General features: G+C 40.2%; 1 protein-coding gene across 3 annotated transcripts in view; it reads right to left on the bottom strand.

Moving 5' to 3' along the window:
* The window catches only part of LOC133622452 (neural cell adhesion molecule 2-like), an 801,647-nt gene that overhangs the window by 198,217 nt on the left and 590,765 nt on the right, over positions 1-12,665 (bottom strand). For all 3 annotated transcript variants that reach the window (XM_061985218.1, XM_061985216.1, XM_061985217.1), the window contains exon 3: positions 6,047-6,253. In XM_061985218.1, coding sequence (XP_061841202.1) covers positions 6,047-6,253 — 207 coding nt within the window. The remainder of the gene's footprint in view (positions 1-6,046; positions 6,254-12,665) is intronic.

Raw genomic sequence — 12,665 nt, 5'->3', positions numbered from 1 at the left:
CCGCCCATGACTTTGTATTGTACAAAGTCATGGTGTAAAAATGTCTGTGAAAACTATCGATGTGCGATACCACTGATTCTCTTTAGAATCCGATACCAAGTAAAATTCAGGCTGGTATCGGCGATACCGATCCGATACTTTGTGCAAATACACCTAATGTGTCTGGTGAAATTGAAAAAATGTTGTATTTTAAATGCTGCTGCCCTTGGGTATTCATCTTTAAGCAATGTAAAATTACAGGGCGAAACAAACGATGGCGTTATTCTGCACGGAATGTGTTATCATATTTATATTCAACTCTATATCTAGTGGCTACAAATAGCCGACAATAAAAGGATACATACAGTTGCTGTTTTAGAATACACATTGTAATTTTCTTAAATAAACAAAGTTTACAATGGCCGTTTATTGCATTTGCCTTGTAAAATTTCGTGACACCAGATTATGAATTATTAAAGAAACTCTACCTAAATAAATCTAGGATTTTTCCCCCAATGTGAGATTAGTGAAACCCTTTATTTATTGAGTCAAAAATATTAAAGTTTGGTGATTTGGTAAAATTGCAAACAGCTAAAATGATGTACAAAGCATACTATAACCTGCTACCAAAGAATCTACAACAATTCTTCTCAACTAAAGAGGAGAAATATAACCTTAGAGGAACAAATATTTATATGCACATACAACACTTAGAACCTTTAGCATATCAATATGTGGAATTAAATTATGGAATGGATTAAGTAAAGAAGTTAAACAATGTACTGAGAGGTTGTTCAAAATAATAGTGCTTACAAAGTACAAAGAAGAACTATAAGAAATACTTTCAACCTTATTGAAAGTAAGATATTCTTCATCTCAGTATGTTAATAATGACTGAATTAATTAATTACATATTACAAAACTGTTGTGTATACTAATTCACTGATGTTATTTTATTATATAAAAAGGTCAGTAAATGATTCTATATATTTGTAAACGCTCTGAAGTGGGAAAGGGGTAGAATTAAATAAGCTTTGCTTCTTCCTACTCCTTTTCGGACATGATGTAAAGTGAAATGATATGAAATTGTGTGATGTATTATACTGTAAGTGTGTGCATGTTCGAAATAAACTAAAGAAAGAAAGAAAGAAAGAAAGAAGTGTAATGTCCAATACTGTATATATTACTTTTTTATTTTTCTCACCACAACGTTTCATTCAGACGGAATCTCAATAATTTAGTTACTTAATTCACACTATGTTACTGTTAATGATATGCATGATCTCAAACAACAAAAGTATCAAAATGTTAGAATAACCAAGTACCGTATTTTTCGGAGTATAAGTCGCACCGGAGTATAAGTCGCACCTGCCGAAAATGCATAATAAAGAAGGAAAAAAACATATGTAAATCGCACGGGAGCCCGGCCAAACTATGAAAAAAACTGCGACTTATAGTCTCAAAACTACGGTATATATATTATCACACAACTTTATGCTTAAAGGCCGTTGCTATAGTTATTATCTGTATTGTTGTATCTGTGTAAAGCTGGCAATCCAAAAGATTGCCAGCCATCTCTATCAGTGTTGTGTCCAGACTCGGCCTGCTGACTGCCAAGGCCGAACATCGGGTACCGAGACACAGACAAAGCAGAGACGGGGCGATAGCACCAGCGTCAACACATTTGCATTTTTGTATAATCATATATTGTGTCTTACTGGAGTTGTCGTGATTACCCCCTTCCCTCAGGGACAGCTTCAGTGATGTAAGCAGGGACCTTCCAAATAAATAGAGGAAGCACGCGGGCTGGACTTTTAGAACGTAGTTTGGATCTGTAACTAGAATACAGCCCAAAACACGTGTCTCCTCATTGAGCCAAATTGAACTCTGTCTCTGCATGATTCCTTGCTTCTCGTCTGTTTAATAGATGTCATCAGTGTTTGAACCTGACACAAAAGTATCAATATTTTAATTTGAGAACGTATATCTGAGCTTAAAGATTTGGTATCAACAGTGTCGATAGTTCAGTATCGATCCACACATCACTACTGAAAACACAACATGCTGACAAAGAGAAATAGCCAAACCCTCAGCCAGTGCCAGTCCTGACCTACTTATGCACTAAAGCAGACATGAAATACTCGAGTACACACTCATTGAAAAAAGGAATACTCTGTACTGGTTTCTATGATGTATTCATTCAGTGACTCGGGGAATAACGCAATGCACATTGCCATTTTCCGATACCTGGGAATCGATACAAATTGTCAGTACTTCTTTGTCATACATGTTAATTGTTTAAAAATAAATGATATATTTTTATTTTATATTGAACAAATATAACTGCGCTGTCCAATTGTTATATATTGTTTTCTTACACTTCTGGGTGTCATTTGCAAGTATTATATTGTGGACTTATTTTAGGCTGTGGTGTGTTGCCTAGCCAGGAAGCAGTCTTTGCCGTGAAGCTGAATGTGCCAGTCTCGTTTAATGTTGAGTTCTACAAAATGTTAATACTATAGTATTGTACTTAATACACACCAGTTTGACTATAACATGCATCTTAGTTGTACTTTTCGTTATCACATTTGTAGGTGTGGAAATCGCCATGTAAAATTGCTAATGCTAATTAGTAGCATGTATATGAAAAAGCCAGTGTAAATTAGAAGGGTGCTAGCGAATTATTGGAAAGTGGACACTTACTTTACGTTTGAGTGTCTTCTTTCAGGCATACTTGCTTTGTTGGCATGGCAGATTGCAACATTACCTGGAAGCAGTTTGGCTTAGTCTGGTCTGAGTGCTGCTTGAGTTTCCCCGTCAAATGTTTGAGGTGGCGTTTAGTCTGCAACCGGTTACGGTACTGTTTGATGTAGTGTTGTCCCGATACCAATATTTTGGTACAGGTACCAAAATTATTTCGGTACTTGTCGATACTTTTCGAAATAAAGGGCACCACAAAAAACAATATTATTGGCTTTTTTTTAACAAAAAAAATTCTTACGGTAAATCAAACATATGTTTCTTATTGCACGTTTGTCCTTAAATAAAATAGTAAAAATACAAATCAACTTGTCTTTTATTAGTAAGTAAGCAAACAAAGGCTCGTATTTTAGTCTGCTGACATATGCAGTAACATATTGTGTCATTTTCCATTCTTTTATTTTGTCAAAATTATTAAGGACAAGTGGTACAAAATTAATTATTAATCTACTTGTTCATTTACTGTTAATATCTGGTTATTTTCTCTTTTAACATGTTCTATCTACACTTCTGTTAAAATGTAATAATCACTTATTCTTCTGTTGTTTGGATACTTTACATTTGTTTTGGATGATACCACAAATTTGGGTATCAATCCGATACCAAGTCGTTACAGGATCATACATTGGTCATATTCAAAGTCCTCATGTGTCCAGGGACATATTTCCTGAGTTTATAAACATAATATAACTTAAAAAATAACGAAAGAAGATGTTGTGATGTTAAAAAATATCGACATAATCATAGTAGTATCGACTAGATACACTCTTGTAGTATCATTACAGTGGATGTTAGGTGTAGATCTACCAATGGCGTTTGTTTACATTTTGACGCCGGTGAGCTACAGTGTGTAGTGAAGCATGTTTAGCTATTGCTCGTCCTGCAGGGATGATACTTGTAAGAAACTTATTTTATTTGTTGCCATGGAGGCGAGGATTAGTGATTTAGAAGTAGCTAAAATACTGCAGACTGCAGCTGGAGTTTAGCCACATGTCTTAAAGCACCTCTTCCTGAGGGTGTTTCAGTGTTATAACTTCACCTTTATTGTTAGTTTTTAAGCCAAAATGCGTCCGTTCTCCCTTTTCTGTCTACACACTGTGTCTGCTCGTAAGTACTCTGTGATTGTGAGCTGCCGAACACGCTCCTCTGCTTGTAAACCAGCAATATCACGACGTGACGACGACGGGGGTATAAAGGCGGTATAGTACCGAATATGATTCATTAGTATCGCGGTACTATACTAATACCGGTATACCGTACAACCCTAGTTTGATGTTACGCAAAATCAGTCAGTACCGTATTTTTCGGACTATAAGTCGCAGTTTTTTTCATAGTTTGGCCGGGGGTGCGTCTTATACTCAGGAGCGACTTATGTGTGCAATTATTAACACATTATCGTAAAAAATCAAATAATATTATTTAGCTCATTCACGTAAGAGACTAGACGTATAAGATTTCATGGGATTTAGCGATTAGGAGTGACAGATTGTTTGGTAAACGTATAGCATGTTCTATATGTTATAGTTATTTGAATGACTCTTACCATAATATGTTACGTTAACATACCAGGCACGTTCTCAGTTGGTTATTTATGCCTCATATAGCGTACACTTATTCAGCCTGTTGTTCACTAATCTTTATTTATTTTAAATTGCCTTTCAAATGTCTATTCTTGGTGTTGGGTTTTATCAAATACATTTCCCCAAAAATGCGACTTATACTCCAGTGCGACTTATATATGTTTTTTTCCTTCTTTATTATGCATTTTCGGCCGGTGAGACTTATACTCCGGAGCGACTTATACTCCGAAAAATACGGTACTAGCTTTTTTTAAGCTAATTTTGTAGGTATACACCTCAGTCATGTTGGTACTTGATGCATGCTAATGTTAGCAGGCTAGCATTGTAAACAACATTTTCAGGCAAAAAACTTCAGAATAATATATTTTGGTACTTGACGCATGTTACAGTTAGCATATTAGCATGCTAACATTAGCATGCTAGATTGTTTTCGCAGGTATACACCTCAGTGTCATATATTTTGGTATTTCACTAATGCTAACTTTCACTATTGTTATGTTATTATAGTAGTGTTTGCATGCTAGCTTTTTTTTAGGTCATTTTGCTCATATTTTTTGGTTACTTAAGGCTATCTGGGAGTTCAGTTTGGCTTTAGATCGTCAGCATTCACACACATTTTTTATTTACCAAAATGGCCTTGTCTAGTTCTTTGAAAAAAATCTATATATTGTACTGGTTTTAAAGTGAAAACTACCGTATTTTTCGGACTACAAGTCGCAGTTTTTTTCATAGTTTGGGTGCGACTTATACTCAGGAGCGACTTATGTGTGCAATTATTAACACATTATCGTAAAAAATCAAATAATATTATTTAGCTCATTCACGTAAGAGACTAGACGTATAAGATTTCATGGGATTTAGCGATTAGGAGTGACAGATTGTTTGGTAAACGTATAGCATGTTCTATATGTTATAGTTATTTGAATGACTCTTACCATAATATGTTACGTTAACATACCAGGCACGTTCTCAGTTGGTTATTTATGCCTCATATAGCGTACACTTATTCAGCCTGTTGTTCACTATTCTTTATTTATTTTAAATTGCCTTTCAAATGTCTATTCTTGGTGTTGGGTTTTATCAAATAAATTTCCCCTCAAAAAGTGTGACTTATACCGGTATATGTTTTTTCCCTTCTTTATTATGCATTTTCGGCCGATGCGACTTATACTCCGGTGCGACTTATACTCCGAAAAATACGGTACATATAAAAATACCAAACCATTCTGCGACAATGTGCTTCGTCTACCCTGGATGGTAAAATATATGCTTTTATTTCGGATGTCTTAAGATCAGGTCACAGCAAGAGAACAAAGGTGTCCAATTACAAGTTAGCATTGAGGATGATGCCCGTGTAATGCAACTGTGGAAATACTAACCACCATCCAACTCCCTCCCACCTTTGCGCCTTCCAGCCTCAAGTTTTTCCCAGGATATAGTGCTGGGTCAGCAAAGGAAGGTTGGCCCCAGTGCCATATCCCTCATTATGCCTGGCAGGATCAGAGTCCCCATGGTGCGGCCAGTAGTCATTATACTTTAATTACAAGGTAGAGAGGGATCACACACACACACACACACACACACACAGAAAAAAAATCCTACGCCTGAACACAATATTGTGTTAAGGGTATTCATCAAGCTGAAACATGATTATTGGCTAGTGCCCGCACAGTCTATTATTTCTTGATGTAGGTTTGTGCAGAAATGTATGTGCATATAGAACTTACGGTATATCTCCAGCACCACTGAGGCCTCCGCCGTATGACCACTGGTGTCGGACGCCTGACAGCGATAGATGCCGGCGTCCTCGATGATGGCGTTGTAGATGATTAGCCGGGATCTCGACATCTCTGTGTGCAGTGCCATGCGCTTAGAAGGCTGGATGCGCTCCCCCTGAGGGTTGTACCACTCTAGTCTCACCGGGTCGCCAATCGCTGCAAGAAAAGATCATAGATGCACAATTAGCAAACAGCTGTACAGTCGAAGATGAGGACCATTCAATGAACTGGTGAAAGAGAGGGATTATGACATACGTTGGTTCCGGACTATAAACCGCGACTATTTTCTCAAGCTTTGAACCCTGTGGATTATACAGAGATGCGGATAATCTATGATTAGCTAGTAGCTAAATTATGGAATGGATGTCACGGGCGGGCGCATTCCTAGGCGCGCTCTCCTGCACACTTCCAAATCTGCAATCTGCACACCCGACGCTGATGAGGCGCCACGTTCTTAAGCCAGCGCAACCTGCGCTACAGCACCGAAACGTAGCTACCTGTTCCTGTACAGTAAGTCTACACATCTCCATCTCTATGTGCATTTTGCTCCCTCTGTGTTTCTCCTCTTTGTGCCCATCGTCTTGTGTCCTGTGTCGCCATCCAGCAGCGTTCATCCGTTTCCTGGTTTCGAGCAGTGTGTCTCGTCTCCCCGAATTCCCTCCGGTTCCCTGGCTGCTTTCCTGGATCTCGACGTCTCGCCTGGACACGGACCTTGACGCCTCGCTCCTACCCCTGGATCTCCGAGCTTGCCTTGCCCTCCCTGTACATCCGCACCTCGCTCAACACGCACCTTCAACAACTCCTGGTAACACCCTTCATATAATCACTTCACATAGTCTCACCACACATACTTGGATTTGTTACACGCCTCATTCCTGTGTAGAGATGTCCGATAATATCGGACTGCTGATATTATCGGACTGCTGATATTATCGGCCGATAAATGCTTTAAAATGTAATATCGGAAATTATCGGTTTCAAAAAGTAAAATGTATGACTTTTTAAAACGCCGCTGTACGGAGTGGTACACAGACGTAGGGAGAAGTACAGAGCGCCAATAAACCTTAAAGGCCCTGCCTTTGCGTGCCGGCCCCATCACATGATATCTACGGCTTTTCACACACTCAAGGGAATGCAAGGCATACTTGATCGAGAGCCATACATGTCACACTGAGGGTGGCCGTATAAACAACTTTAACACTGTTACAAATATGCGCCACACTGTGAACCCACACCAAACAAGAATGACAAACACATTTTCGGGAGAACATCCGCACCGTAACGCAACATAAACACAACAGAACAAATACCCAGAACCCCTTGCAGCACTAACTCTTCCGGGACGCTACACCTACTCAGTGGCCTAGTGGTTAGAGTGTCCGCCCTGAGATCGGTAGGTTGTGAGTTCAAACCCCGGCTGAGTCATACCAAAGACTATACAAATGGGACCCATTACCTCCCTGCTTGGCACTCAGTATCAAGGGTTGGAATTGGGGGTTAAATCACCAAAAATGATTACCGGGCGCGGCCAGCGCTGCTTCTCACTGCTTCTCACTGCTTCTCACTGCTCCCTTCACCTCCCAGGGGGTGATCAAGAGTGATGGGTCAAATGCAGAGAATAATTTTGCCACACCTAGTGTGTGTGACAATCATTGGTACTTTAACTTTTAACTTTAACTTTTAAACACCCCCCGCTACTCCCTACCCCCCGCCACCTCAACCCCGGCCCCCCCAACCCCGCCCACCTCAACCTCCTCATGCTCTCTCAGGGAGAGCATGTCCCAAATTCCAAGCTGCTGTTTTGAGGCATGTTAAAAAAAATAATGCACTTTGTGACTTCAATAATAAATATGGCAGTGCCATGTTGGCAATTTTTTTTCCATAACTTGAGTTGATTTATTTTGGAAAACCTTGTTACATTGTTTAATGCATCCAGCGAGGCATCACAACAAAATTAGGCACAATAATGTGTTAATTCCACGACTGTATATATCGGTATCGGTTGATATCGGAATCGGTAATTAAGAGTTGAACAATATCGGGATATCAGATATCGGCAAAAAAGCCATTATCGGACATCTCTATTCCTGTGTTATAATAAACACGCCGCGATCACTTTGTAAAATGATTGTTTGAACATGTGCTTTGTTTGAGAAACTCTCTGTAATGCAATTAAGTTTATTCTCTACTATACAGGTATTATTAGTGTTTGATAGCAGAACGAAGCGTAAAGAAAGGACAACACATCGCATTAGTTTGTGTTAATTTGTGGTTGCTATGCCTAAATATAACCACGAAGACCTGCTTGTGCAAATAAACTAACGTCATGTTAAGTCATAGTCATAAATATTGTGATTGTTGGTCCAATCCACCATATTTTCATAACAGAAACTAAAATGCTTGGTTGTTGTTGTGCAGGAAAGTAAAGTGCTTTATTCGACACGGATGACCACACTATAGCGTCTTTGGTGATATTCGTTACCATCAAGAAAATATCCGTCCATCCATCTATTTTCCTCCGCTTATCCGAGGTCGAGTCAAGGGGGCAGCAGCTTAAGCAGAGAAGCCCAGACTTCCCTCTCCCCAGCCACTTTGTCCAGCTCCTATCGGGCGATCCCAAGGCATTCCCAGGTCAGCCGGGAGACATAGTCTTCCCAAAGTGTCCTGGGTCTTCCCCGAGGCCTCCTACCGGTCAGGACGCCCGAACCGCCTCATCTGGCTCCTCTCAAAGTGGAGGAGCAACGGCTTTACTTTGAGCTCCTCCCGGATGACAGAGCTTCTCACCCTATCTCTAAGGGAGAGACCTGCCACCCTCCGGAGGAAACTCATTTCGGCCGCTTGTACCCGTGATCTTGTCCTTTCGGTCATAACCCAAAGTTCATGACCATAGGTGAGGATGGGAACGTAGATCGACCGGTAAATTGAGAGCTTTGCCTTCCGGCTCAGCTCCTTCTTCACCACAACGGATCGATCTCACGATCCACTCTTCCCTCACTCGTGAACAAGACTCAGAGGTATTTAATCTCCCCCACATGGGGCAACAGCTCTTCCCCAACCCAGAGATGGCCCTCCACCTTTTTCCGGGCGAGAACCATGGACTCGGACTTGGAGGTGCTGATTCACATCCCAGTCGCTTCACACTCGGCTGCGAACCAATCCAGTGAGAGCTGAAGATCCTGGTCAGATGAAGCCATCAGGACCACATCATCTGCAAAAAGCAGAGACCTAATCCTGCAGCCACCAAACCGGATTCTTTCAACGCCCCGACTACCTCTAGAAATTCTGTCCATAAAAATTAAGAACAGAATTGGTGACAAAGGGCAGCCTTGCCAGAGTCCAACCTTCACTGGGAATGGTTCATACTTAATAGTATTAATAAACTAGATGAATATATCTCTTGTAAACTCAACAGCAAATACTGAACCTTGACATTGCTAACAAACATTGCTGAACAACAGTGGCATCTTTAGCTAAATAATGAGACAACATATGAACTTCACACCATAAAAACAACTGCAGACATGAATTCTAGATGACGGACTAAAATTCGTAGCAGGATATCGAACGCAATCAAACGTATCCTTTTTCTAATTCGGGTCACGATCACAGCAGCACGGCACTCGTCTCGTCAATCAAATACGTTACTTAGCAATGCTTAAATAAATCCAACTATGTATTTCACGGATTAATGCTTCATCTGTGCACCCCTCAGATGTAAAGACATGATGTGCCGCCAATCTTTTCTTTTCTACATCCTTGTGAGTGTCAAATGAAGTGAGGTCGTAGCCAGCAGAAACGTCTCGGTGATGATGGACGGTTGGAATCTTTCAAAATTATTTGTCTGAAGAGTTTTAAATCTTTTTTTTCATGATCGCTAATACATTTGCCTCTAAACCTTTCAGAATACGCCCAAATCGGCGCTGATGCAGCTGAACAAACAGTAGCCTGATGGGACTGTGGACCATCGCCTGAATCCCAGAAGTCCCTCTAGATCAGTGATTTTCAACCTTTATGGAGCCAAGGCACATTTTTGTTCATTGAAAAAATGCGGAGGCACACCACCAGCAGAAAACATAAAAAATGCAAACTTGGTAGTTGATATTGACAGTAAAAAGTCATTGTTGCAATTGTTGGATATGACTTTAAACCATAACCAAGCCTATAGCTCTTGTCTCAAAGTAGGTGTACTGTCACGACCTGTCATATCACTCCCTGACTTATTTAGGGTTTTTTGCTGTTTTCCTGTGTGTAGTGTCTTGCGCTTCTATTTTGGTGGCTCTTCCTGTTTTGTTGGTATTTTCCTGTTGCAGTTTCATGTCTTCCTTTGAGCGCTATTCCCCGCACCTGCTTTGTTTTAGCAAACCAAGACTATTTCAGTTGTGCGGACGCTATCCTTCTTTGTGTGGAAATTGTTGATTGTCATGTTACGTACGGATGTACTTTGTGGACGCCGTCTGCTCCACACGCTGTAAGTCTTTGCTGTCGTCCAGCATTCTGTTTTTGTTTACTTTGCAGCCAGTTCAGTTTTAGTTTCATTTTTCATAGCCATCCCTAAGCTTCAATGGCTTTTTTAGGGGCACTCGCCTTTTGTTTATTTTTGGTTTAAGCATTAGATACAACGTTTACAAAGCAATTAGCTACCTGCGTCCACCTACTGATATGGAAGATTATTACACGGTTACTCTGCCGAGTTCTAGACAGCATCGACACTTGCATATTATAAATACTGGTTGGCATAAAATATTTTTAACACAAATTGGTGAAATTACATAATCTCTGCTCTAGATCATGTGATTGCAACCCAGCAATAATAAAAGGAAATCATTATATTAATTTCATAAATGATGAAGACATCAATGAATTTTCTGTTTTGTTTGATCAGTCGTTTTACTACCGTGTTATAGACACCACTTAAAAACAATTACAGTATCTACATAAATAAACATTTACAAAATCGCTTTATGTAACTGGGCTTCACGGTGGCAGAGGGGTTAGTGCATCTGCCTCACAATACGAAGGTCCTGAGTAGTCTTGGGTTCAATCCCGGGCTCGGGAACTTTCTGTGTGGAGTTTGCATGTCCTCCCCGTGACTGCGTGGGTTCCCTCCGGGTACTCCGGCTTCCTCCCACCTCCAAAGACATGCACCTGGGGATAAGTTGATTGGCAACACTAACTTGGCCCTAGTGTGTGGAGGTGAGTGTGAATGTTGTCTGTCTATCTGTGTTGGCCCTGTGATGAGGTGGCGACTTGTCCAGGGTGTACCCCGCCTTCCGCCCGATTGTAGCTGAGATAGGCTCCAGCGCCCCCCGCGACCCCAAAGGGAATAAGCGGTAGAAAATGGATGGATGGATGGGCTTTATGTAACTATTTCATTTCACAACGTGGCATATAGTCCGGTGCGTCTAAAGCAGGGGTCGACAACCCAAAATGTTAAAAGAGCCATATTGGACCAAAAATACAACACAAAAAATCTGTCTGGAGCCGCAAAAAATTAAAAGCCTAATATAAGTGTTATAATGAAGGCAACACATGATATAAGTGTCTATATTAGCTATATTAGCCTACTATCAAAGGCTGACGCAAATCTTCGTTGACAGAAATGTTTTATTTTAATTTTTATTCTTACACAATTTTGCAACATTGGAAATCATTAGTAAAAAGGAGGCTTTTTAGAGAATGAGACAACTTCTGGATATTACTGGCTCAGAATGGCCAAAGGTATAAATGTGTGTGTCCAAGTTTAAGGAAACGGCAGGCTGTCTTCTTCTAGTGGATTTATTACAATCTTTGCAAGCTGGGTAACGTTTGCTGTGGTCTGGAACAACATGGGACACAAACAACTATGAGAAATGCAGCAAATGCTACATACAGATAAAGTGTCATGAGACATGCAAATATTTATATTAAATACACAGAGGACATAAGTAGAGGAAATTAAATGAGCTCAAATATACCTACAAACGAGGCATAATGATGCAACATGTACACACAGCTAGTCTTAATAGCATGTTAGCATCGATTAGCTTGCAGTCATGGATTGACCAAATATGCCTGTTAAGCACTGCAGCAAATCAATAAAATCAACAAAGCTCACCTTTGTGCAGTCATGCACAGCATAAAACGTTTGGTGGACAAAATGAGACAAATAAGTAGTGGCATAAAACACGTCTTTCTGTGGCAGCGTCGAAGAAAAATGTACATACAAACTTCAATGAAATTAGTAGGACAAAACTGAACTTGCCAAATACTCTCATCAGTGAAGCCTGTATAACAAACAGTGGGATTTCTAACAATCCAGGGAGCCACTAGGGCGGCACTAGAGCTGTGGGTTGTTGACCCCCGAACTTATTTATGAAAAAACATTATAACATTTAGTGGGTGCGGCTTATAGTCGAAAAAGCAGTTCTCTTGAAAATACATGCGTAAGTCTTTACAGGAATATAGCATGCATAGCTTTGTAAATTCCACCCTCATTTCCAAGAATATGCTTACACCACAGTCTTTAAAGTGGGAGGTGTCTGGACTTATTTATAAGTTGCATTCCCTATAGGGATTAATGTTGTTGTGG

This window comes from Nerophis lumbriciformis, linkage group LG23 (genome assembly GCF_033978685.3).
Source record: "Nerophis lumbriciformis linkage group LG23, RoL_Nlum_v2.1, whole genome shotgun sequence".
NCBI classification, from domain to species: Eukaryota; Metazoa; Chordata; class Actinopteri; order Syngnathiformes; family Syngnathidae; genus Nerophis; species Nerophis lumbriciformis.
Note: the sequence above shows the minus strand (reverse complement) of the source record. Positions and strands in the feature narration are given on the sequence as shown.